Source organism: Petromyzon marinus, unplaced genomic scaffold (assembly GCF_048934315.1).
Source record: "Petromyzon marinus isolate PM22_M1 ecotype Great Lakes invasive population unplaced genomic scaffold, UKy_Petmar_22M1.pri1.0 PM_G_Scaffold_9, whole genome shotgun sequence".
NCBI classification, from domain to species: Eukaryota; Metazoa; Chordata; class Hyperoartia; order Petromyzontiformes; family Petromyzontidae; genus Petromyzon; species Petromyzon marinus.
Window position 1 is genome coordinate 5,844,011 of NW_027423046.1, and position 25,940 is coordinate 5,869,950.

The window sequence follows — 25,940 nt, forward strand, 5'->3', positions numbered from 1 at the left end:
GGGGGGTGGAGGTCAGGGAGGTGACAGGGGAAGAGGAGGGCCGGAAGCGAGGGGGAGGGTTGGAAGGGCGGAAGCGAGGGGGGAGGGGCATAAGTGAGGGGAGGGGCCGGGGGGAGGGTCAAAAGTGAGGACGAAGGAGGGGCCGGATGTGGAGGGGGGCCGGATGTTGGGGATGGGTGGATGTGGAGGGGGCGAAGTGAGGGGGAGGGGCTGGAAGTGAGGGGGAGGGGCTGGAAGGTGACGTCCTAGCCAGGTGCTGCCCCTGTCTCTCATCTCTCTGCGTCATCTCCCAGCTGCTCGTGACGTCTCCTGCGCTCCAACAGAGGTCTGACTCCACCACTCCACCACCCTCCTCCTCCTTCCCTCTCTCTCTGCGCTGTCTCCCACGCAACCGCTGCCGTCTTTGTCTCCCCTTGCTACTGTGGCCACGGCCCCGAGATCTGTGTGTGTGTCTGTGTGTGTGTGTGTCTGTGTGTGTGTCTGTGTGTGTCTGTGTGTGTGTCTGTGTGTGTGTGTCTGTGTGGAGTTGGAGACGCTGCTGCTGAGACTGGAGCGTGCCACTAAGAGGTGGGGCCTTACCATCAGCCCCACCAAAACTAAGCACCTGCCTGGGTATTTTGTACCATCGGACACTCCACCCCCACAACTCCCAATCGGTGATGGGGCAGTTGTGGAGAGAGTGGAGAGTTTCCCATACCTGGGCAGTGTGCTTATGACTGGCTCCAGTTTAACAGCAGAGGTCTCACTCCGAATCAGTCGAGCGGCAATATCTTTTCATCGGTTGCGTAACGCTGTGTGGAAGCTACCTGGTCTGTCGCTCCACACTAAGCTTCAGGTCTTCTCGGCCACGGTCATTCCTTCCCTTCTCTACGCTTGCGAAACGTGGACCCCCCTAATGGAACATCTTCGCCGGTTAGAAACATTTAGGCTGACCTGCCTACGATCCATCCTGGGTTTAACCAGACTGGATTGTGTGAGGAGCTCACAAATCCTTGAAAGATCTGGGCAGGGTTCCATCGGTGAGCTCCTCCGGCAGGCAAGGCTGCGATGGCTGGGTCATGTAGCCCACATGCCCAGCCACCGCATGCCGAAACAGCTTTTGTTTGGCCGGATTGAGGGGGCTAAGCGGGCGCGGCACGGGCTAGAGAAGAGATGGAGTGATGTGGTACAGGAGGACGTGGAGCTGAGTGGACTTGCCGATGACTGGTACCAGCGGTGTCAAGATCGGCCTCTGTGGAGGAGGCTCGTGAAGGATGCTACTGGGCAGTTGGAGGCAGTCGCCCTCCAACAACAACGGAGGGCGGAGGAGCGACGCTCAGAACAATGAGCGGAGCGCCGGGTGGCTAAAGCACAGCAGGTTGTCACAGTAGGGGGCACAGGTGGTGCATCAGCCAGTCATCTCAGTCAGTCGACCCGTGGCACCTGGGTCTGCCCCGTGACCTCCTGCCAGCGGGCGTTTGACACTTCACGTGGCCTCAGGGTGCACATAGCCTGGCACAAGCGTCGTGGTGACGTCACCGCCACTTAGTGGCGAATGGCGGTTGTTGTTGTTGTGTCTGTGTGTGTGTCTGTGTGTGTCTGTGTGTGTGTCTGTGTGTGTGTGTCTGTGTGTGTGTATGTGTGTGTGTGTCTGTGAGTGTATGTTTGTGTCAGTGTGTGTGTCTGTGTGTGTGTCTGTGTGTGTGTGTGTCTGTGTGTGTATATGTGTCTGTGTGTCTGTGTGTGTGTCTGTGTGTGTGTCTGTGTGTGTCCGGCAAAACAACCCCCTACCTCCTCGCGGTGCCGGACGGGCAACTCTGTCGTGGACAGTGCTGTGGGGGGAGTTCCAATTTTGATTGGCTCCTCCCCTCATGGCATATGTGTCCACCACAGGGGCTAAACGGGGGCTCTGGACGGGTGCGAGGGGCTGGTAACCGCTCCACCTTCAATTAATTACCACAAAACCACGAATTAAAGTGAAATATGTAACAACTAAGCTTGTGCCGGAGGCCCCGGGGGGCCAGGCGTCTATGACGTCTCCTGGCCAAACCCCAATTGGCGGAGCCAGGAGATTGAATACCTACCCTCGGGGCTACTCCAGAAACAACGAAAAGCCACTACGGGTGGCCACGTGGAATGTTCGAACGCTCACTGCAGAGGAGAGGCTGCCACTCCTCTGTCGGGAGCTGGACCGGTACCGCCTGGATCTATGCGGCATTCAGGAGGTCCGGTGGACCGGCTCTGGCTCCTGCCACCATGAGGGGTGGACAGTCCTCTACTCGGGGCAGCAGACTGCCAAACAACAGGGTGTGGGTCTTCTTTTGAACAAAAGAATGAAGGGGGCGTGGGAGCGTGGCGGTGAGGTGTGGGAAGCTGTAAGCCCCAGGCTACTTTGGGCTCGCCTTCCCATCAACCGGAGGCGAGGAATGGTGGTCGTGGTTACTTATGCCCCCACCGAAGATGAACATCCGTGGAGGGATGCAGGCAAAGCCGATGAGTCAGATGCCTTCTATGACCTCCTGTCACAGGTGCTGGCTAAAGTGGCCCCTCGGGATAGAGTCATCATGTTGGGTGACTTCAATGCCCGAGTTGGTCATGATACTCGCACCTGGTCTGGAGTGATTGGAGGGCATGGGCCAGATCAGCTCAATAACAACGGTAGGAGGCTGCTAGATTTTTGTGCAGCCCATGGGCTTGTAATTACCAACACGCTGTTCCGGCATCGGCGCATCCACACAACATCATGGATGCATGCCGGGTCCAAGCAAGAACATCTGCTGGACTACATAGTGACGGACCAGCGAATGCGAGCCCATGTCCTTGACACCAGGACCTACCGTGGAGCTGATCTGCCCTCTGACCATCGACTAGTCATCTGTAAGATGCGCCTGCCATTCTTCCACTCCGGTGGTGGGTGTACACCCAGGACCCCATTCCAACCTAAAGTGGCCTGGTCTCAGTTATCTGATGAAAGTTGCAAGCGAGAATTTCATCATCGCTTGCGGCTGGGATTGGCATCGTCCCCGACTCCTCCTGATGTCGAGGGTAAATGGGCGAGGTTTAGGACTGTGACTCATGCAGCTGCAATGGCTGCTTTGGGTACGCGGTCCAGACCTCCCCAGACACCCTGGATGACAGAGGAGTTGTTCAGGATGGTTGAGAAAAAGCGACAGGCCCACTGTCATCGGCTACAGAATCCCACGTCAGAGAATGAGGAGGCTTACCGCAGCCTTCGCTCGGAGGTTCGGAGAGCCGTGAGGCGCTGCAAGGATGGGTGGTGGTCGCGGGTAGCTGAGGAGATGGAGTCTGCCTCAGTGGCCCGTGATCACAAATCGCTATTTAACTCCATCAAAAAAGTAACCTGCAGCGCCACACCTATTACCATCATTAGGGGAAAAAACGGTGATCCAATTTCCGACCCCCAGGAACAGGTTCGCAGATTTGCTGAGCATTTCTGTGAGGTCCTGGGGGAGGGAAAATCCCACAGCCAGGAAAACATCGTGGCACAAAGTGAGGATGACCCTGCTGAGGCTGCGGTGCCTCAGATATTGGATGAAGTCACCCGCTGTGAGTGGCTGGCTGAGGTGCCATCTGCTGAGGAAGTATTGAAGGCGATCCGGAGTCTGAGACCAGGAAAGGCAGCGGGCAGAGATGATCTCCCAAGCGAAATGCTGAGGGAGGGTGGCGTTTGTGCACAGACTGCCCTATATGACATCATAACAACAGTCTGGACCACTGGACGGGTTCCGCAGGATTGGAAGGATGCCCTGGTGGTCCCCCTTTTTAAGAAGGGGGACCGCACAGACTGTAACAACTACAGGGGCATCTCACTCCTCAGTGTGCCGGGAAAGGTTCTGGCAAGGATTATTCAGCATCGCCTTGCCAGGCACGCTGAGGAGAGGCTTGCGGAGCCCCAATGCGGTTTCAGGAAAGGGCGGTCCTGCACAGATGCCATATTTTCTGTCCGTCTGCTACAGCAGAGGTGTAGGGAATTCCAACAAGACCTACATCTCTGCTTTATTGACCTGGTCAAGGCCTATGATACCATCAGTAGGCCTGGGCTCTGGGTCGTTCTTCGTGCTTTTGGAGTACCTGACCCTCTGCTCACGATCATTAAGGACCTTCATGATGGTGAGCGGGCCCGGGTAAAACTACGTGGCCGGGAGTCAGAGCCATTCCCTGTACACCTTGGGGTGCGACAGGGATGTCCTCTGGCTCCCACATTATTTAACATCTATTTTGACCACGTAGTTCGTGAAGCCTTCAATCGCTGTACCGGGGGAATCTCCATATGGTACAGATATAATGGGAGGCTAATCGATGCCCGGGTGCGGTCAAGGGATGGCTCCCTATTGCTCAACCACGTTATGTATGCTGATGACTTGGTAATAGCTGCTCAGTCAGAGGAGGAGTTGGAGACGCTGCTGCTGAGACTGGAGCGTGCCACTAAGAGGTGGGGCCTTACCATCAGCCCCACCAAAACTAAGCACCTGCCTGGGTATTTTGTACCATCGGACACTCCACCCCCACAACTCCCAATCGGTGATGGGGCAGTTGTGGAGAGAGTGGAGAGTTTCCCATACCTGGGCAGTGTGCTTATGACTGGCTCCAGTTTAACAGCAGAGGTCTCACTCCGAATCAGTCGAGCGGCAATATCTTTTCATCGGTTGCGTAACGCTGTGTGGAAGCTACCTGGTCTGTCGCTCCGCACTAAGCTTCAGGTCTTCTCGGCCACGGTCATTCCCTCCCTTCTCTACGCTTGCGAAACGTGGACCCCCCTAATGGAACATCTTCGCCGGTTAGAAACATTTAGGCTGACCTGCCTACGATCCATCCTGGGTTTAACCAGACTGGATTGTGTGAGGAGCTCACAAATCCTTGAAAGATCTGGGCAGGGTCCCATCGGTGAGCTCCTCCGGCAGGCAAGGCTGCGATGGCTGGGTCATGTAGCCCGCATGCCCAGCCACCGCATGCCGAAACAGCTTTTGTTTGGCCGGATTGAGGGGGCTAAGCGGGCGCGGCACGGGCTAGAGAAGAGATGGAGTGATGTGGTACAGGAGGACGTGGAGCTGAGTGGACTTGCCGATGACTGGTACCAGCGGTGTCAAGATCGGCCTCTGTGGAGGAGGCTCGTGAAGGATGCTACTGGGCAGTTGGAGGCAGTCGCCCTCCAACAACAACGGAGGGCGGAGGAGCGACGCTCACAACAACGAGCGGAGCGCCGGGTGGCTAAAGCACAGCAGGTTGGCACAGTAGGGGGCACAGGTGGTGCATCAGCCAGTCATCTCAGTCAGTCGACCCGTGGCACCTGGGTCTGCCCCGTGACCTCCTGCCAGCGGGCGTTCGACACTTCACGTGGCCTCAGGGTGCACATAGCCTGGCACAAGCGTCGTGGTGACGTCACCGCCACTTAGTGGCGAATGGCGGTTGTTGTTGTTGTTGTTGTCTGTGTGTGTGTGTGTCTTTGTGTGTGTCTGTGTGTGTGTGTCTGTGTGTGTGTCTGTGTTTGTCAGTGTGTGTGTCTGTGTGTGTGTCTGTGTGTCTGTGTGTGTGTGTGTGTGTGTCTGTGTATGTGTGTCTGTGTGTGTGTCTGTGTGTGTGTCTGTGTGTGTCTGTGTGTGTGTCCGGTGGACCGGTTCTGGCTCCTGCCACCATGAGGGGTGGACAGTCCTCTACTCGGGGCAGCAGACTGCCAAACAACAGGGTGTGGCTCTTCTTTTGAACAAAAGAATGAAGGGGGCGTTGGAGCGTGGCGGTGAGGTGTGGGAAGCTGTAAGCCCCAGGCTACTTTGGGCTCGCCTTCCCATCAACCGGAGGCGAGGAATGGTGGTCGTGGTTACTTATGCCCCCACCGAAGATGAACATCCGTGGAGGGATGCAGGCAAAGCCGATGAGTCAGATGCCTTCTATGACCTCCTGTCACAGGTGCTGGCTAAATTGGCCCCTCGGGATAGAGTCATCATGTTGGGTGACTTCAATGCCCGAGTTGGTCATGATGCTGGCACCTGGTCTGGAGTGATTGGAGGGGATGGGCCAGATCAGCTCAATAACAACGGTAGGAGGCTGCTAGATTTTTGTGCAGCCCATGGGCTTGTATTTACCAACATGTTGTTCCGGCATCGGCGCATCCACACAACATCATGGATGCATGCCGAGTCCAAGCAAGAACATCTGCTGGACTACATAGTGACGGACCAGCGGATGCGAGCCCATGTCCTTGACACCAGGACCTACCGTGGAGCTGATCTGCCCTCTGACCATCGACTTGTCATCTGTAAGATGCGCCTGCCATTCTTCCACTCCGGTGGTGGGTGTACACCCAGGACCCCATTCCAACCTAAAGTTTTCTGGTCTCAGTTATCTGATGAAAGTTGCAAGCGAGAATTTCATCATCGCTTGCGGCTGGGATTGGCATCGTCCCCGACTCCTCCTGATGTCGAGGGTAAATGGGCGAGGTTTAGGACTGTGACTCATGCAGCTGCAATGGCTGCTTTGGGTACGCGGTCCAGACCTCCCCAGAGACCCTGGCTGACAGAAGAGGTGTTCAGGATGGTTGAGAAAAAGCGACAGGTCCACTGTCATCGGCTACAGAATCCCACATCAGAGAATGAGGACGCTTACCGCAGCCTTCGCTCGGAGGTTCGGAGAGCCGTGAGGCGCTGCAAGGATGGGTGGTGGTCGCGGGTTGCTGAGGAGATGGAGTCTGCCTCAGTGGCCCGTGATCACAAATCTCTATTTAACTCCATCAAAAAAGTAACCTGCAGCGCCACACCTATTACCATCATTAGGGGAAAAAACGGTGATCCAATCTCCGACCCCCAGGAACAGGTTTGCAGATTTGCTGAGCATTTCTGTGAGGTCCTGGGGGAGGGAAAATCCCTCAGCCAGGAAAACATAGTGGCACAAAGTGAGGATGACCCTGCTGAGGCTGCGGTGCCTCAAATATTGGAAGAAGTCACCCCCTGTGAGTGGCTGGCTGAGGTGCCATCTGCTGAGGAAGTACTGAAGGCGATCCGGAGTCTGAGACCAGGAAAGGCAGTGGGCAGAGATGATCTCCCAAGAGAAATGCTGAGGGAGGGTGGCGTTTGTGCACAGACTGCCCTATATGACATCATAACAACAGTCTGGACCACTGGACGGGTTCCGCAGGATTGGAAGGATGCCCTGGTGGTCCCCCTTTTTAAGAAGGGGGACCGCACAGACTCTAACAACTACAGGGGCATCTCACTCCTCAGTGTGCCGGGAAAGGTCCTGGCAAGGATTATTCAGCATCGCCTTGCCAGGCACGCTGAGGAGAGGCTTGCGGAGCCCCAATGCGGTTTTAGGAAAGGGCGGTCCTGCACAGATGCCATATTTTCTGTCCGTCTGCTACAGCAGAGGTGTAGGGAATTCCAACAAGACCTACATCTCTGCTTTATTGACCTGGTCAAGGCCTATGATACCATCAGTAGGCCTGGGCTCTGGGTCGTTCTTCGTGCTTTTGGAGTACCTGACCATCTGCTCACGATCATTAAGGACCTTCATGATGGTGAGCGGGCCCGGGTAAAACTACGTGGCCGGGAGCCAGAGCCATTCCCTGTACACCTTGGGGTGCGACAGGGATGTCCTCTGGCTCCCACATTATTTAACATCTATTTTGACCACGTAGTTCGTGAAGCCTTCAATAGCTGTACCGGGGGAATCTCCATATGGTACAGATATAATGGGAGGCTCATCGATGCCCGGGTGCGGTCAAGGGATGGCTCCCTATTGCTCAACCACGTTATGTACGCTGATGATTTGGTAATAGCTGCTCAGTCAGAGGAGGAGTTGGAGACGCTGCTGCTGAGACTGGAGCGTGCCACTAAGAGGTGGGGCCTTACCATCAGCCCCACCAAAACTAAGCACCTGCCTGGGTATTTTGTACCATCGGACACTCCACCCCCACAACTCCCAATTGGTGATGGAGCAGTTGTGGAGAGAGTGGAGAGTTTCCCATACCTGGGCAGTGTGCTTATGACTGGCTCCAGTTTAACAGCAGAGGTCTCACTCCGAATCAGTCGAGCAGCAATTTCTTTTCATCGGTTGCGTAACGCTGTGTGGAAGCTACCTGGTCTGTCGCTCCGCACTAAGCTTTAGGTCTTCTCGGCCACGGTCATTCCCTCCCTTCTCTACGCTTGCGAAACGTGGACCCCTCTAATGGAACATCTTCGCCGGTTAGAAACATTTAGGCTGGCCTGCCTACGATCCATCCTGGGTTTAACCAGACTGGATTGTGTGAGGAGCTCACAAATCCTTGAAAGATCTGGGCAAGGTCCCATCGGTGAGCTCCTCCGGCGGGCAAGGCTGCGATGGCTGGGTCATGTAGCCCGCATGCCCAGCCACCGCATGCCAAAACAGCTTTTGTTCGGCCGGATTGAGGGGGCTAAGCGGGCGCGGCATGGGCTAGAGAAGAGATGGAGTGATGTGGTACAGGAGGATGTGGAGCTGAGTGAACTTGTCGATGACTGGTACCAGCGGTGTCAAGATTGGCCTTTGTGGAGGAGGCTCGTGAAGGATGCTACTGGGCAGCTGGAGGTAGTCGCCCTCCAACAACAACAGAGGGCGGAGGAGCAACGCTCAGAACAACGAGCGGAGCGCCGGGTGGCTAAAGCACAGCAGGTTGGCACAGTAGGGGGCACAGGTGGTGCATCAGCCAGTCATCTCAGTCATCAGTCGACCCGTGGCACCTGGGTCTGCCCCATGACCTCCTGCCAGCGGGCGTTCGACACTTCACGTGGCCTCAGGGTGCACATAGCCTGGCACAAGCGTCGTGCTGACGTCACCGCCACTTAGTGGCGAATGGCGGTTGTTGTTGTATGTGCGAGCGGGCGCCTAAACAGCTCGAGAAGAGATGGAGTAATGTGGAGCTGAGTGGACTTGCCGATGGCCGCTACCAGCGCTGTAGATGTAGATGCCACTGGTTATTCACGTTCTGTAGATGTAAATGCCACTGATTCTTCACGTTCTGCAGATGTAGATGCTACTGGTTCTTCACGTTCTGCAGATGTAGATGCCACTGGTTCTTCACGTTCTGCAGATGTAGATGCCATTGGTTCTTCACGTTCAGTAGGTGTAGATGCCACTGGTTCTTCACGTTCTGCAGATGGAGATGCCACTGGTTCTCCACGTTCTGCAGATGTAGATGCCACTGGTTCTTCACGTTATGTAAACGTAGATACCGCTGGTTCTTCACGTTCTGCAGATGTAGATGCTGCTGGTTCTTCACGTTCTACAGATGTAGTTGCCACTGGTTCTTCACGTTCTGTCGATGTAGATGCCACCACTGCCATTTATTGTGCATTGAGGTTGAACTTATGACTCTCATTCCAAACGGGCAACTGGACAAACGGGATAGGTTTTTTTTATTATCTCTAAAAGTCTTTAAGTTGAAGGTTTGTAAGTAGAGTAGTGCCTGTACAAACTCGGGTGAACGTTTCCCCGCAGCGGCATCGCTGCATCTGACTGGCGGCCACGATGAGCTGGGGCTACCTCACGCAGCTGCTGGAGGAGGTTCATCGGCACTCCACCTTCCTGAGCAAGCTGTGGATCACCACCTTCCTCATCTTTCGCATCGTTCTCACGACGGTCGCCGGCGAGTCCATCTACTACGACGAGCAGGGCAGCTTCTCGTGCAACACGGAGCAGCCCGGCTGCGAGAACGTCTGCTACGACAGCTTCGCCCCGCTCTCCCAAGTCCGCTTCTGGGTGTTCCAGATCATCGCGGTCGCCACGCCCACCATCCTGTACCTCGGCTTCGCCGTGCATCGCATCACCAGGTACGGAGGTCCCCGGAGGGAGTTTTCACAGCGCAGTTGGAAATGTTTTAATTTGTTTTTTAATTAGGCTGCGCCGTCGATTTGGTCACGAGTTTGAACGGTGAAAGGGCCGGCAAGGTTTCCCCTTGACTTAGGAACGGAGTTCCGTTCCCGAGCCCCCTGTCAGTACGTCCGAACGGCTAGTTCAGTTCAGGAGGGCGAATGTGCGCTGTGTTTAAACACGCATATGGTCAGCGTCGTAAAATATATTCTGCGGTTCAACAGCAAAAAGGGAAGCATTGTTAAACTCTTCAACAATAAGAAATATAATACATTTGCATGCGATATTATAATTGCATAGTGTATCTATATGTATAAAAGGGAAATTTGTGAATGTGTTCAAAATGTTTAGCGTACTTCCTGACATTTAACAAACTTGAGATTTGCCATGTGGGTACTTTCCATACTGTGCACCATGCAAACATTATAAAAATAGACTTTTTTTTTTGGGGGGGGGGGTGGGGGGGGAATGATGATGAAGTGTGGCGAGAATCGATATCTGGTGAGCTTTTGTGGTATCAATTAAACGGGAATAGGCCGATTCTAAAGAAATCTACAAACTTCAATTCCTTTGCGCGATCTAAAGAATCGAATCTTGGTGCACGAGCGTACGTTTTTTTTCCGCTGCGCTAATTTTTATGAATGAGGTAATGATCATCGTTTTTTTTTCATTTGTATATGTTATGTTTTTAAGTTTTGAGAAGTTTTTCAATATATTTTCCCCCGGGCAACGCCGGGTGCTTCCCGCTAGTAGCAAATAAAGCGTAAAATAAAGGAAGGTAAATATTTTCACTTACCTCGAGTCCCGATGCTGGCTTGCTTGTAGCGCACAGACATCTACACCAACAACCGCCGTTTGCCACTAAGCGGTGGTGACGTCACCACGGTGCTTGTGCCAGGCTACGTGCACGGTAAGGCCACGCACACACAGACACACGCGGACGCGCACGGGGCCACACACGCACAAAGACAAAAATCCCCCATGTAGCCTTCACAGGCTGTCGGGATAAGCGCTGCTCGTGAGCGGCGCCTCAAAGCACACGAGGGGGGTCTATGGCCAAAGCCACGCCGGGCTGCATTTTTCTCCCCAGTTGGCAAAGTTTTTACAAATCGCATCAGCTACTCATTCGAGGCTGAGTCGACCTAGGGTAGGCCCAGGACCGATTCAGATCATTGCCACCGGCACGGACACTTTAAGTGGTCTCTCAGAGGCGACGATCAGAAGTGAAAGTGGAATCCCGGACAGCCTCGTAGCTGTCGCTGTTCGTCGTAATGTTGCGTTTCATAGCGAGCGCATATTTCCATTTGCTCGCGACGTTTCACACCGAGGGGTGAAACTTAAACGCCGCCGCTCTCTGTCGTGGTAGGATCGAGTACAAGCGAGACGAACAAACCAAGCGAGCCAAGCGAGCCGGCGGCCCCGACCGCGTGGTTGAATGCACGGAGAAAGAGGAGGAGAAGGTGGAGGAGGTGGAGGGTGAAGAAGATGGCAAGGGGAAGCAGCACAACGAGCGGTGGAGGATCAAGACGGACGGCCTGATGGTGGCCTACACCCTCCAGCTGCTGGCCCGCACGCTGGCCGAGGTTGGCTTCCTGGTGGGGCAGTACCTGATGTATGGCTCGGAGGTGGCCCCGCGCTTCAAGTGCGTCCGTGACCCCTGCCCGAATAGCGTCGACTGCTTTGTGTCGCGCCCCACAGAGAAGACCGTCTTCCTTCTGGTCATGTACGCAGTCGCCGGTCTCAGCCTCCTGCTCGAACTGTCCGAGATTGCCTACCTAGGGCTGGGCACCATCCACGACTCACTGAGCGGGAGGCACCGGCTACGGAGCAGGTGGGGGGCCTCGCTGGCGCGGTTGGCCACGGTCGGGGGGGGGGGGGAGGTGCGGAAGAAGTTCGGCGCGCGTGCGACCGACTGTGTCGGAGGTTGTCGGCTTCGGTGTTGGATCGCGAGAAACTAAAGCGTCGTCTCGTCAAAGCCGTCAACTTGTAGTAGCGGCGTTGCGTCACGTAAACGAAACGTGCCGGGTCGCTACCGGCTCGACACTCGCCGGCTGCGTGTCAGAGAGTGACCCCCAACTACGCCGACAATTCGAGTTTCCGTGATGTTTCGCCGATGATGACAACAGCAAAAGCATCATGGGACCTCCCTTGCCAATAACAAAATATAAGAATTTGTTTTACCCTTTTCTAGCAGTAAAACAGCTGTGTGAACGTGATAACACCAAACGTAAACCTCTTGCAAGGAATCATCTCACTGCATTGGCCACACACACGGTACTTGTAATGAACATGCAAACAGAAACACGCTCTGGTAGTCTATGATGATGATGCATTGTCTTTGAAACTGATTGTTCCACACCAGAGACAGCTTTCTTTAGAGCCTCGTGTGTCTCACCCCGAGCTGTCAATGTCTTCATAGTGGCATTGTCCTCTCATCTAACACTGTTTGAGACTAGGCTCTAAACAAAACTTTCTCATATTTTTGGTTCTTTCGGTAAAGTCACGTGGAAGGGAAATAATATCGGTTCCGTCAGCTTCCCAACCGCTATATATATAGATGATGTGTGTAGTTTATGGTGTAGTGTATAGTGTAGTGTATGTGTTGATAGCTATGTATATAGATGTTGTGTGTAGTTTATAGTGTAGTGTATAGTGTAGTGTATGTGTTGATAGCTATATATATAGATGTTGTGTATAGTTTATAGTGTAGTGTATGTGTTGATAGCTATGTATATAGATGTTGTGTATAGTTTATAGTGTAGTGTATAGTGTATGTGTTGATAGCTATGTATATAGATGTGTGTAGTTTATAGTGTAGTGTATAATGTAGTGTATGTGTTTATAGCTATGTATATAGATGTGTATAGTTTATAGTGTAGTGTATAGTGTAGTGTATGTGTTGATAGCTATGTATATAGATGTGTGTAGTGTATAGTGTAGTGTATAATGTAGTGTATGTGTTGATAGCTATGTATATATATGTTGTGTGTAGTTTATAGTGTAGTGTATAGTGTAGTGTATGTGTTGATAGCTATGTATATAGATGTGTACTGTTTATAGTGTAGTGTATAGTGTAGTGTATGTGTTGATAGCTACGTATATAGATGTTGTGTGTAGTGTATAGTGTAGTGTATAATGTAGTGTATGTGTTGATAGCTATGTATATATATGTTGTGTGTAGTTTATAGTGTAGTGTATAGTGCAGTGTATGTGTTGATAGCTATGTATATAGATGTTGTGTGTGTAGTGTATAGTGTAGTGTATGTGTTGATAGCTATGTATATAGATGTTGTGTGTGTAGTGTATAGTGTAGTGTATAGTGTAGTGTATGTGTAGTGTTTTAAGGACGAGCAGACTTCTTTAGGAGGCACACTTTGTTTATTGTATTATTTCCTTATACAACGCTTAACACACACAGAGGGATATTCGGTCCCCTCACCCGATACCCTAGGGAGGTACAGCCTCCGGACCTGGCAGGACTCACACGCCTACCGCTAACCTCCTTAATACCTAAGGAGGTACAACCTCCGGACTTGGCGGGACTCACACGTCTACCGCTAACCTCCTTAATACCTAAGGAGGTACAACCTCCGGACTTGGCGGGACTCACACGTCTACCGCTATCCTAGTCCTCCGGCTAGGACCTAGGGGAGGCTATCTGACCCACCGCTGGCCCGGTGGGTCCTGACCACTGGGTATGCCGAGCCTTAGCCCTTAGAAGGGCTGAAAGGCTGGTCCAGGGTCCTAGCTAGGCTTCAGCCCAGTCTTCTATCTTCGTGCAGGGAGAGAACTCCCCGAGGTCCGTTGGGTCACCCGTCTTATACCCCTTCGTGGCCAGGTAGAACCAATCATACATTCCCACGTGGAACCGTCTGATTGGTTCGCACCAAACCCTGGCCACGATCCGTTTCACCTCGACTGACCCCAACCGTTGTACCCAGGGGTAATGCTGCACTGCCCTGCGTGTAGTTAACACCTCTACATATGTGTTGATAGCTATGTATATAGATGTTGTGTGTGTAGTGTATAGTGTAGTGTATAGTGTAGTGTATGTGTTGATAGCTATGTATATAGATGTATGTAGTTTATAGTGTAGTGTATAGTGTAGTGTATGTGTTGATAGCTATGTATATAGATGTTTTGTGTGTAGTTTATAGTGTAGTGTATAGTGTAGTGTATGTGTTGATAGCTATATATATAGATGTTGTGTGTAGTGTATAGTGTAGTGTATAGTGTAGTGTATGTGTTGATAGCTATGTATATAGATGTTTTGTGTGTAGTTTATAGTGTAGTGTATAGTGTAGTGTATGTGTTGATAGCTATATATATAGATGTTGTGTGTAGTGTATAGTGTAGTGTATAGTGTAGTGTATGTGTTGATAGCTATGTATATAGATGTTTTGTGTGTAGTTTATAGTGTAGTGTATAGTATAGTGTATGTGTTGATAGCTATGTATATAGATGTTGTGTGTGTGTGTGAAGTAGGTCAGCGGTGGGCAAACACGCGGCCGACACGACGGTGGAGGCATCCAGGATGAAGGCAGTGGCCCACGCCAGTCGCCACGATGGTCACGGAGCGCTGCTAGCTCCCCCGGGCTACCATTCGGTTGTGGGGGCCTCCTCTGATGGGAACCGCACTGGGTGACTTTCGCGAGCGCTCGCAACGTTCATACAATACGGCGTTAACTATTATTCATAATCAAGGTTTTTGGGTTTAGATTGCACTATCTGCTGCACTATCTACTGCACTATACACTGCACTATACACTACACTATACACTGCACTATACACTACTATACACTAGACTATACACTACACTATACACTGCACTATACACTACACTATACACTGCACTATACACTATATACACTAAACTATACACTACACTATCCACTGCACTATACACTACACTATACACTACACTACTATACACTATACACTGCTATACACTACACTATACACTACTATACACTATACACTACACTACTATACACTACACTACTATACACTACACTATACTATACACTACACTACTATACACTACACTATACACTGCACTATACACTACACTATACACTGCACTATACATGCAATATAACCCAAAAAACCCCTCTATGATGGAGAGTGCGTCTCTATATTTGTTAATGAAAATACTCTTCTTGAAATTTGACTCGTTTCTAGGGTGGCAGATGCTGTCGAGCCGGAATCGACGGCGGGTCCCAGAGCGATGTCACCGTCGGAATTGTGGCAGCTCCGTGACGAGGTGCAGAAACTTCAGACCGAGCTGGGGGTGACGTCGAGGCCCCACCAGGAGCCCCCCGAGCAGGACGCTGGCGACGCCTCCCACAAGTCTTGGGTTTAGCGTGCTAGTATTACTCTCGGGCGTCGTTATCGCTCAATCGCTTTTCGCCATCCCACGTTCCATTTACTCGGCCCCCCCCAATGCGCCGCTGCCGTTTGGATCGTCTCGACTTTGAAGGTCTTCGTGACATTCTTCCGTCGAGATTCAATCGGAGGCGACCGTCTGCGCTTTTAAGATTCGAGCGGCAGAGCGCGGGCACCCCGCTAACCCGCTCGCGACGGCACGGGGGGCACGCCGGCACCCAGCCTCGTGGCTCGGGGGATTCGGCGCTGGGTTTGTAACCCAGAGCGTTGAGAGTTCAAATCTCCTTAGAACGCGTTTTGTGTGGCATTGTGGCTTTCGCATTCGGCCAACGTATAAATGCACGAGTCGGGGGGGGGGAATGTTTGCGTGAGTGTTTAATCAATATGGAGGTGTGTTTTGATTAAAGCAACCCAAATATTTTTGTTACTTTAGCTTACTTCTTAATTTGCGTGAGTTTCTGTTTTCGTTGTTTTGTTAAACTTCCTCGTTCATCGGTGGATAAGAGGGCCTGAGTTTAGCGGGCACGTCGTTATTATACCGTAACAGCCTGCTCCGATTTATATTTTGTCAAACCAAAAGGCGTTTAAGATGCTGGCTATGCGGTTTGTGAACAGCTGTGGCCAAATCTGAACGGCAGGTGACAGTGTTGTATGTATTGTTTTTCTGAAAAATATTCAATAAAATTGGGAAATTTAAATTATTATTGTGTATTTCATGTTAATTGATGCTAATTGAGTAAGTTTAATGTGATCAATCGCACACACCCACTAAACACACGCACACCCCCACTAAACACAGACACGTAGGTAAAATAAAATAAATGAAAACTAAATTAAATCACGACGTTTTGGAGGCAACACAAGCTTCCGTCTTCAGATGGAAACCGTCAGCAATATTGCTTTGATAGCAGGCTACAGTCTACATTAGTGGTTTATTATTTTATTTTATGATAGACAACAACCGCCATTGGTCACTAAGTGGTGGTGACGTCACCACGACGCTTGTGCCAGGCTATGTGCACCTTGAGGCCAAGTGAAGTGTCGAACGCCCGCTGGCATGTCACGGGGCAGACCCAGGTGCCACTGGTCGACTGACTGAGATGACTGGCTGATGCACCACCTGTGCCCCCTACTGTGCCAACTTGCTGTGCTTTAGACAGACACACAGACAGACAGGACAGGCGGACAGACACAGACAAGAGGAACACCGAGACAGAGAAAGAAAGACAGAGAGACACAGGCAGAGAGAGACACAGAGGCAAACAGAGATACAGACGTACAGAGAGATGTTGAATCGAACACACTTAACTCGCTCCATTGAAAGAGATTCCTCGATCTTTGCCCATCCCCGAAAGTCGTTATAGTTTCTTGTGTACATGTAAGCAATGTGGGATATCGATGTACACGGATATGAACAAGATCAGCAGACAAAACGTCTTTCATACTCTTTGGTTCTTTCAGTAAAGTCACGTAGGTAGAAAAAATAAAATAATAAAAAAAGAAATCACGATGTTTCGATCACAACACGAGCAGTCATCCTCAGGCGAAACATCCAGACATTGTCGCGGCAGAAGTCACGTGAGTTACAGAACGTGACAAAGGTGCTCCCCCCCCCCCCCCCGTGGCTCGCCCCGCTCAGCTGAGCATTGTTTTAATGCGGTGGGGTCACGTGAAATGTATTCTGTAAAAGGAAGGTACTTTGAAAACCCACTGGCTTTACTCTTTTACAGTGAGGGAAAAAAGTATTTCATCCCCTGCTCATTTTGTACGTTTGCCCACTGACAAAGAAATGATCAGTATATAATTTTAATGGTAGGTTTATTTGAACAGTGAGAGACAGAATAACAACAACAAAATCTGGAAAAAGGCATGTCAAAAATGTTATAATTTGATTTGCATTTTAATGAGGGAAATAAGTATTTGACCCCTCTGCAAAACATGACTTAGTACTTGGTGGCAAAACCGTTGTTGGCAATTACAGAGGTCAGACGTTTATTGTAGTTGGCCACCAGGTTTGCACACATCTCAGGAGGGATTTTGTCCCACTCCTCTTTGCAGATCTCCAAGTCCTTAAGGTTTCGAGGCTGACGTTTGGCAACTCAATCTTCAGCTCCCTCCACAGATTTTCTATGGGATGAAGGTCTGGAGACTGGCTAGGCCACTCCAGAACCTTAATGTGCTTCTTCTTGAGCCACTCCTTTGTTGCCTTGGCCGTGTGTTTTGGGTCATTGTCATGCTGGAATACCCATCCACGACCCATTTTAAATGCCCTGGCTGAGGGAAGGAGGCTCTCACCCAAGATTTGACGGTACATGGCCCCGTCCATCGTCCCTTTGATGTGGTGAAGTTGTCCTGTCCCCTTAGCAGAAAAACACCCCCAAAGCATAATGTTTCCACCTCCAGGTTTGACGGTGGGGATGGTGTTCTTCTTGGGGTCATAGCATTCCTCCTCCTCCAAACACGGCGAGTTGAGTTGATGCCAAAGAGCTCCATTTTGGTCTCATCTGACCACAACACTTTCACCCAGTTGTCCTCTGAATCATTGAGATGTTCATTGGCAAACTTCAGACGGGCATGTATATGTGCTTTCTTGAGCAGGGGGACCTTGCGGGCGCTGCAGGATTTCAGTCCTTCACGGCATAGTGTGTTACCAATTGTTTTTTTGGTGAATATGGTCCCAGCTGCTTTGAGATCATTGACAAGATCCTCCCGTGTAGTTCTGGGCTGATTCCTCACCGTTCTAATGATCATTGCAACTCCACGAGGTGAGATCTTGCATGGAGCCCCAGGCCGAGGGAGATTGACAGTTCTTTTGTGTTTCTTCCATTTGCGAATAATCGCACCAACTGTTGTCACCTTCTCACCAAGCTGCTTGGCAATGGTCTTGTAGCCCATTCCAGCCTTGTGTAGGTCTACAATCTTGTCCCTGACATCCTTGGAGAGCTCTTTGGTCTTGGCTATGGTGGAGAGTTTGGAATCTGATTGATTGATTACTTCTGTGGACAGATGTCTTTTATGTCTACAGGTAACAAGCTGAGATTAGGAGCACCCCCTTTAAGAGTGTGCTCCTAATCTCAGCTTGTTACCTGTATAAAAGACACCTGGGAGCCAGAAATCTTTCTGATTGAGAGGGGGTCAAATACTTATTTCCCTCATTAAAATGCAAATCAATTTATAACATTTTTGACATGCGTTTTTCTGAATTTTGTTGTTGTTATTGTCTCTCACTGTTCAAATAAACCTACCATTAAAATGATAGACTGATCATTTCTTTGTCAGTGGGCAAACGTACAAAATCAGCAGGGGATCAAATTCTTTTTTCCCTCACTGTATATAAGTGTTGTGTCCTTAACTAACCACACGGAGACATCTGGTTGAGGCAACGCAATTATTATAACTCTTTCGAACTCGGCTCTACACACTACTGAAACACGAAGGGGTACGTCCCCTTCCACCCGATCGCCTACGGGAGTGACAGCCTCCCTTCTATCGCAGCCTGCACAATCCGGGCTCTGCTACCCACGGGTCCCTTAGCCCGGCGTTAAGGGAAGACTGGACGACCCGTCCTAGCCAGGGTACGGGAGCTCACCTCTGGTCTGCTACAACCCGGCTCTGGCTAGAGCCTGGGGAGGGTCCCAGGGTGTCCGAGCCACCTCTGGTCCGCTACAACCCGGCTCTAACAAGAGCCTCGGTTGAGGGTCCCCGGGTGCCGGTCTAGTCTTCAGGTCTTCGGATGTCTTCAGGCTTGAGTTAGTGAACACTGCCTCGTCCCGTCCAGAGGGCCGGCCTTTTATCCTCAGGTCGGGGTCACCCCTCCCCTCCTGACCCCCCCCCACCTCCCAGAACCTTCTGAAAGGTTTTAAGGGGCCTTAGGGACGGGTGGGGGGTCACGGGTGTCAGTCTCCGATCACGGGGGGGTGGGGCGGGGGTTTAACCTTTGGTCGACCCCTACGCACCGCGCTCTCTCTCGGCTGCCCCGTTGACCTGTGAATGTGGTAGCAGGTCAGCTTACAGTGCCTTGTTATGGCGCTTACGCACAACTTCGTGACGAACACTGCACGTTCCGTCATTTTCATGCATGGGGTGCTGCAAACCTACGCGCCCCCTGCATGAACGACAGAGGCGCAGGGACAGACGTTCGATCGTGTTGAAATCGATCTGCAGACGACGGTCTTCTCGCACGGCAAGCTTTGTGTCGCCTCATCTCGATCCGGCGATCCCAACCAGGTGAAAGTCCGCATCGAACGGAACCCCTGGCAAAGCCATCTACTTAACGACGAGAGAAAATTCACACGAAATATCGTTTTCAATGAATAAGCTGTCAATGAAGAAATACAATTATATAATTCAAAACATAATACAATTCAAAGTTGTTTCATTTTCAAACTTCAAAACGGAGCATTGGGAGCTTGCGTGGATGCGTCGTTCTTGTGCATTTTTTTTCGTGACTTTCCTGGCCCAAGGCCGCAAATGGTTGTGAGGGGCGCCGCAGGCGGTCAGCCTTGCTTCAACCCTTGGTTGTGAACATCCAGACGTTAATCAGCAAGGAGCATTTCTAGTCCTAGTTCGACAAAATCTACGTCAACACGTAATACAAAACTACAATTTGTGTTGTAGAGAATGAATCTCCTCTACGTGTAACCTTTGAGAGGTATGCCATGTAACTGATTAATGATCCGAGTGTGCTCCCGATTTCAAAGACAATGAGTTGCTCCAGAGGGAGAAGCTTCCTGAAAACACAAAATACCCTTTGACCTGTATGACAAGAACAATGAGTCTCACCTGAGTTATCTGTACAGGTTACTTCCAAAACACACACTTTGTCCTAACATCACTTATTCAATGTTTAACCCTTATAGACAAAATGGTACATGTATGCACACAATCAGACAAGTATTATTGACAGGCATATTAACAAAATTCAATTACTGCACTGAAATATACTGCATCAGGTTACATCGCATTAACAAGAAGCTATTTTAGTATGTACAACATACTATTGCGCCATTCAAAACGAGTAGGCCATTGCATACTGGCGTCTGGGTCAAAATTGATCAAATTCTAAACATTACTTACAAACTCCACAACTAATATGCCACATCAACCATCGCCTCCTACTGACAGGCTCTTGTGCACATGCAGGCCGGAGCAGGGCCACCACCTTGTGCCACACAGGGGCAGCTGCTACTTGGGGATGCTCTTCGAGTGTTTGAGACGAGATACGACACAAAACTCCGAATTGCCGAGGCGATTAAGCAAGCACCATATAAATGGAATTATTAGAACCTAGTGAATGCTTGGGAGCTTATTCGACTCTCGCTCCTGGTTAGAGATCTACCCAACCCACAGGTCCACAAAGACTGGCCGCTCTTACCCTGCAGGTTGAACCTAGGAATTGAGTGTTCAACTTCATTCTTGTCATTAAAGGCCTGTGATAAAGGTGCATCTATTGGAGCGACATCGTTTCAAGCTTACATATCTACCGGGTCTCCATTTGAGTTTGTATTGTCTCGGAGGAAGTCCACCCACACCTCCACTTCCACAAACTGCTGGGAGTTGCCTCGCTCTGCCTCACAGTCAAAATTCACCTCCTGCTTCACGTTGCCTCCATCGATGTGAAGGTCCCATTTTGGAGTTGAATCTTCATCTTCACATTTTACCCTCACTTCTTCGCTCTTCACTTCTTCACATTTCACCTTGACCTCTTCAGATTTCACCTCGATACCTTTAAAAGTGTCCAAGCTGGGATTTTCTTCCGGTTGTTTCATGAGGGATGGGCTCATTGCGTCACTTTGACTTTCACAAGCTGAATTCAGACTCGACTCCTTGTGGATCTTCTGATGCTTTTGTGTTCTCTGGTGTACTTTAAGATTTGATGACTGTACAAACGCCTTCCCACACACACTGCACTTGAAGGGTTTCTCTCCCGTGTGTGTTCTCTGGTGTATTACAAGAGCAGATGAATGTGCAAATGCCTTCCCACACACACTGCACTTGAAGGGTTTATCTCCCGTGTGTGTTCTCTGGTGTATTACAAGAGTAGATGAATGTGCAAACGCCTTCCCACACACACTGCACTTGAAGGGTTTCTCTCCCGTGTGTGTTCTCTGGTGTTCTACAAGAGCAGATGAACGTGCAAACGCCTTGTCACACACACTGCACTTGAAGGGTTTCTCTCCTGTGTGAGTTCTCTCGTGCCGTGTGAAATCTCCAGTCCGATCCATGCTGTATGCACACCGGTCGCATTGGAGCCTTGTCATACCGAGCTGCGCTGAGTGCATTTGCTCCATGAGACCAATTCTGCAGAGGAAGCATCAGAGGAAGCGTCAGCTGCTGACAGAAAAAAATAATATCCACACTATCTACACGTCAGTATCGATGCACAGAGGAAAGCATATATACACAGTAACACGTGACTTACACGTCTATACTTATTCACATATTCATGATATAGTGGAAAAATGTCCCAAATTCATCACACGGGCTGTTATGGCACACAATGAGAGGGCAAATGGTCATGAACATGCCTGGAAGCCCTCGTATCTTCAAAATGAATGTTCACCCAAAACTCTGAGTACACAATTTCAGCTGTCTGGCTACAAAAGGAATATTTATGAGAGCTAAATTCAGCTGACGTAGCAAAGGGTGTTGAAAACAATACTATTTGTGTTAGGCAGAAATTCATAAATTAATGTTCAATCGCAACTTAGAGGTGTGAATCCAGGCTCAGATGTCCTTAAATGCTGGGATGAACAGTTCCGACTTCAGCTGAATGTGTGTGCTGTGTTAACTTCCTGTTTCCATTCTTATAAAGAGTTCCAGAGGAAAAGAAAAGTAAACTACTGTTATGATATAACCTCCGTGTTCAACAGAGTTAATAGACTTTACTGCAAACACAAACTGTACACTGTCACTGGGCAAACAGGCGGTGGCGTGTCTAGAATCATGCCTGGCCACCTTCATCTGCTCAGCATTAATGCTTCCTCACTCCACCAAGTAATTAATTGAGGATCAACGAACATATCCGAGGCTAACTGGAGTTTGCGTGTCTCTCTCCGTGGTGAGATGTTAACTACCTCACCTGGTATACAGGAGGTCGTGGGTTCGATCCCGACCCTGACGCCTGCTGTATATTTGGAGTTTGTGTGTCACTCCGTTTAGCATCTTTGACCGATAGACATTGACACACGTATTCTTGTTTCTTTCGGTAAAGTTACGTAGACAGAAAATAACAATAACAGATAATACAATTACATTAAATAAAGACCACTTGTGTTGCGATCAAAACGACGTGAGTTTTTTTGCTTTATTTACATTTTTTTTGTTATTTTCATTTAATTTTCTATCTACGTGACTTTACCGAAAGAACCAAGAATATTAATTCCTGCAGTCACCAAAGTTTTAAGTCAAAACATTCACACACGTTGACAAAGCCCCACCTTGTGTTGTGTGCAGGTCGCTTCTGATAACAAGAGCGGTATAGCAGCTCAAGCGGGCTTGGCCTGCTAACAAAAGAAAATAAAAACTGCGTGAATATTTACAATAAAACAAAGTTACAAAGTGGCGAGCCGGGTGAAGACAAATTAAACTTAAGCGTGATAATTAAAGTGAATGCAATCAGGCGAGGGCAGGAGGCAAGGCCCCGCGTGGCTAGGCCCCGCGTTGTAAAGTTCCAACCTGGACATCGATTCCCATGCTCGCTGCTACTCAATTGACATCCCTGAGAGAGAGAGCGAGGCTCTACCTTGGTAAACAACAACAACCACCACCACAACAACCACCACCACCACCATGAGAATTTCTCACCTCGGATTTCAGTGCAAGCGCGGATCGGCAGCTTCTTGTTACCTCGCGACCTCACGCGTGTAAGCAGGTAACATGACGTAACTTCCGGGGTAAGAGATGCGCCCCTCCCATAATAAGCGGCTCTGTAACTGAATAAATTATGTTAATGAGCCCGGCCCATATGTCGAGGGATGGGGCGTGGCTGCTGAACTCGTCGCAATGAACTCTCAACGGCTCCAACGAATACATTATGTTAATGAACCGCCAGTCACTGGGCGTAGCTTTGCCCAAATAAGGATTGGCACTGGATTGATATCGGCAGTGACCCAAGCGGAGGTGACGTCACGCTCAAGAGCGCTGTGGACGGGGGAGGGCTGAATACCTTGGTGACATGACGTCACTAGCTGCCACTTCATGCCGATGAGGTCATGGGGATGGAGTTTAAGTTGATTTAGATTCATTTTCCATTGCCCCCTCCCTTGAGTGCGTGAACTCAGCAACAACGTGGACATTATTGTGTATACGTACACACTATGTACACTTTGAGGCCACGTGAAGCGTCAAAGGCTCGCTGGAAGGAGGAAGTCGCGTGACAGACTCAGCAGTTGCGATGGGTTAACTGATGGATGGCTATCGATTATAAATCACATATCCCCGAGTCTCACCTGTGAGTGGCACCGCCTCACGCTGTCGTGGATCCCCACGTGGCTCGGAGCCTCAAAAGCTCCGTAACTCCTGGGTGGTGATACAAAGACAAAGATCCCCCGTGTAGCCTTAACAGACTGTTGGGGCAAGTGCGGTTAGCAAGTAGCAGCACCACGTATGAAGGCCGGCGCGGCACGCGAAGGGAGTGGGTGGCCAGCACCGTGCCCGACCGCCTTTGTCTCCCCAGTAATGATGTTTGCACACCACACCAGGTACTCACTTGAGGCTGAGTCGACCTAGGGGAGGCCCTGAACCGGTTTAAATAATCGTCACTGGGTGTTGGCTGTGAGCGGGAATCAAACTCGGGTCGTTATGTTCGTAGAGCAGCGTACTAACCGCTAGACTACCGCCACACACTTTACACACACACAGTATACACACACACAGTGTACACACACACAGTACACACACACAGTGTACACACACACAGTACACACACACACAGTACACACACACACAGTACACACACACACAGTACACACACACAGTACACACACGCACAGTACACACACACAGTACACACACACAGCACACACACAGTACACACACACAGTACACACACACGGTGCACACACACGCACGACACACACGCACAGTACACACACACGCACAGTACACACACACGGCACGCACACACACACACAGTACACACACACGCACAGTACACACACACACGCACGACACACACACGCACGGTACACACACACACGCACAGTACACACACACGGTACACACACAGTACACACACACGGCACGCACAGACACACGCACGATAGACATTTTAGTCATTTTTTATTTAATTTTTATTTTCTATCTACGTGACTTTACCGAAAGAACCAGGAATGTGAACTGCATGAAATATAAAGCGGGTCACGTGCACGCCTCTCGACCAATCGAAATACGCGGCGTTTTTTTAAACCGAGGGGCGTTTCCCCACCCCGCCCACCCTGCCCCCCGTCCACCCCGCCCCCTTACACCCCGCCCCCTTGCACCGCCCCGCCCTCTTCCACCCCGCCCCGCCTCCTTCCACCACGCCCCCTTCAAACCCCGCCCCTCCTCCACCCGCGTCTCTCCGTGAAGGTTTGAAGGCCCAGTTCAGTTTATTTTGGTTATAGCCCTGTGAGCCATTCGGCTCTTGAATCGGAGTGCAACCACAACAAACACAAAAAAACAAAAACACGAACAAGAAAAACATCTTAAAGTGACTATGTGTGACTGTGCAAACAGAAAATCCATGAAAAAAACCAGCAAAATATTCCTGAAAAAAGAAGCCGTACATCAACGCTGTGTGCAAAAAATCCCAGTGGGATGCAAGTCAAACAACAACAACAACCACAATAACTTAGATTAAGGCCATCAGTCTAACTCCGTACTACAACAAAACAAACATGTCCAAACCTAAAAACGTTTTCCAAATCACCCATAAATAAAGCCATAATTGCAACGTAACAGCGATCACAGGGACTGTGACCGAATTTTTACAATAAACTACATAAATAACATGTAACACCAAATCCTAGAGCCATAGTTGGCTGCATGAGTTACTCCACAACAACAGAAGCATCCTTCTGAGTATCAAATTATTCAATGTACCTTTAAGATCAGCACGCTAAATCAAAATACAGATAATACTTTGCAGCGTCATCCGGAGCGAAACATTTTATTTTATGTTACGCCAATGAATAGCAGTGGCAGCTAGGGGTGTACAACTACTCTAGAGCAGTTTTGAGAGAAGATCTCATTGGTAGCGATTCAAGTTGCAGTTTATTGGCAATAGCATTCCAGACTCTGGGGGCATCAATAGCAAAGGCCCTTCCTACGGCAATAGGGAATGTGAAGCTGGTAAATGAGCGAAGACCTGAGGTCAAATTTGTTATTTGAAACAGAGTGGAGATCCAGCAGGTAGTCTGCGGATTTTTTTGTAAGTACATCGTGAATAAATAAGATCTGGTGCACAAGCCGTCGAACATTAAGAGACATTAAGTTTGACCCAATGTAGAGATCACAGTGGTGAGTCCTATATGTGCAGTTCAATGTAAATCTTAAGGCCGAGTGATAAATGGAATCAAGCTTCTTCAGTACAGTACTTGGGGCTGATTTATACACGATGTCACAGTAGTCAAGTAGAGGCAGTATGGTAGCTTTTATCAGAATCAGAATCAGAAAGGGTTTTATTCGCCATGTAAGTTCACACCGACACGGAATTTACTTTGGCAGGATGGTGCATACATTCAACATATAGGAATCT

The 25,940-nt window shown here is 50.0% G+C and overlaps 2 protein-coding genes across 2 annotated transcripts; one reads left to right on the forward strand and one right to left on the reverse strand.

Moving 5' to 3' along the window:
- Positions 1 to 242: 242 nt before the first annotated feature.
- On the forward strand, positions 243 to 15,179 carry LOC142921861 (gap junction gamma-1 protein-like). The gene is made up of 4 exons (XM_076063196.1): positions 243 to 325; positions 9,445 to 9,776; positions 11,183 to 11,647; positions 14,999 to 15,179. Exons 2-4 carry the CDS (start codon positions 9,475 to 9,477, stop codon positions 15,177 to 15,179), a joined length of 948 nt encoding a protein of 315 aa, XP_075919311.1. The 5' UTR covers positions 243 to 325; positions 9,445 to 9,474.
- Positions 15,180 to 19,523: 4,344 nt separating this feature from the next.
- LOC142921765 (uncharacterized) lies at positions 19,524 to 22,700 on the reverse strand. Its single transcript, XM_076063080.1, has 2 exons — positions 22,642 to 22,700; positions 19,524 to 21,502 (listed from the first exon to the last, which is right to left on the reverse strand). The coding sequence occupies exon 2, from the start codon at positions 21,490 to 21,492 to the stop codon at positions 20,674 to 20,676; it is 819 nt and encodes a 272-aa protein (XP_075919195.1). The 5' UTR covers positions 21,493 to 21,502; positions 22,642 to 22,700; the 3' UTR covers positions 19,524 to 20,673.
- Positions 22,701 to 25,940: the final 3,240 nt, after the last annotated feature.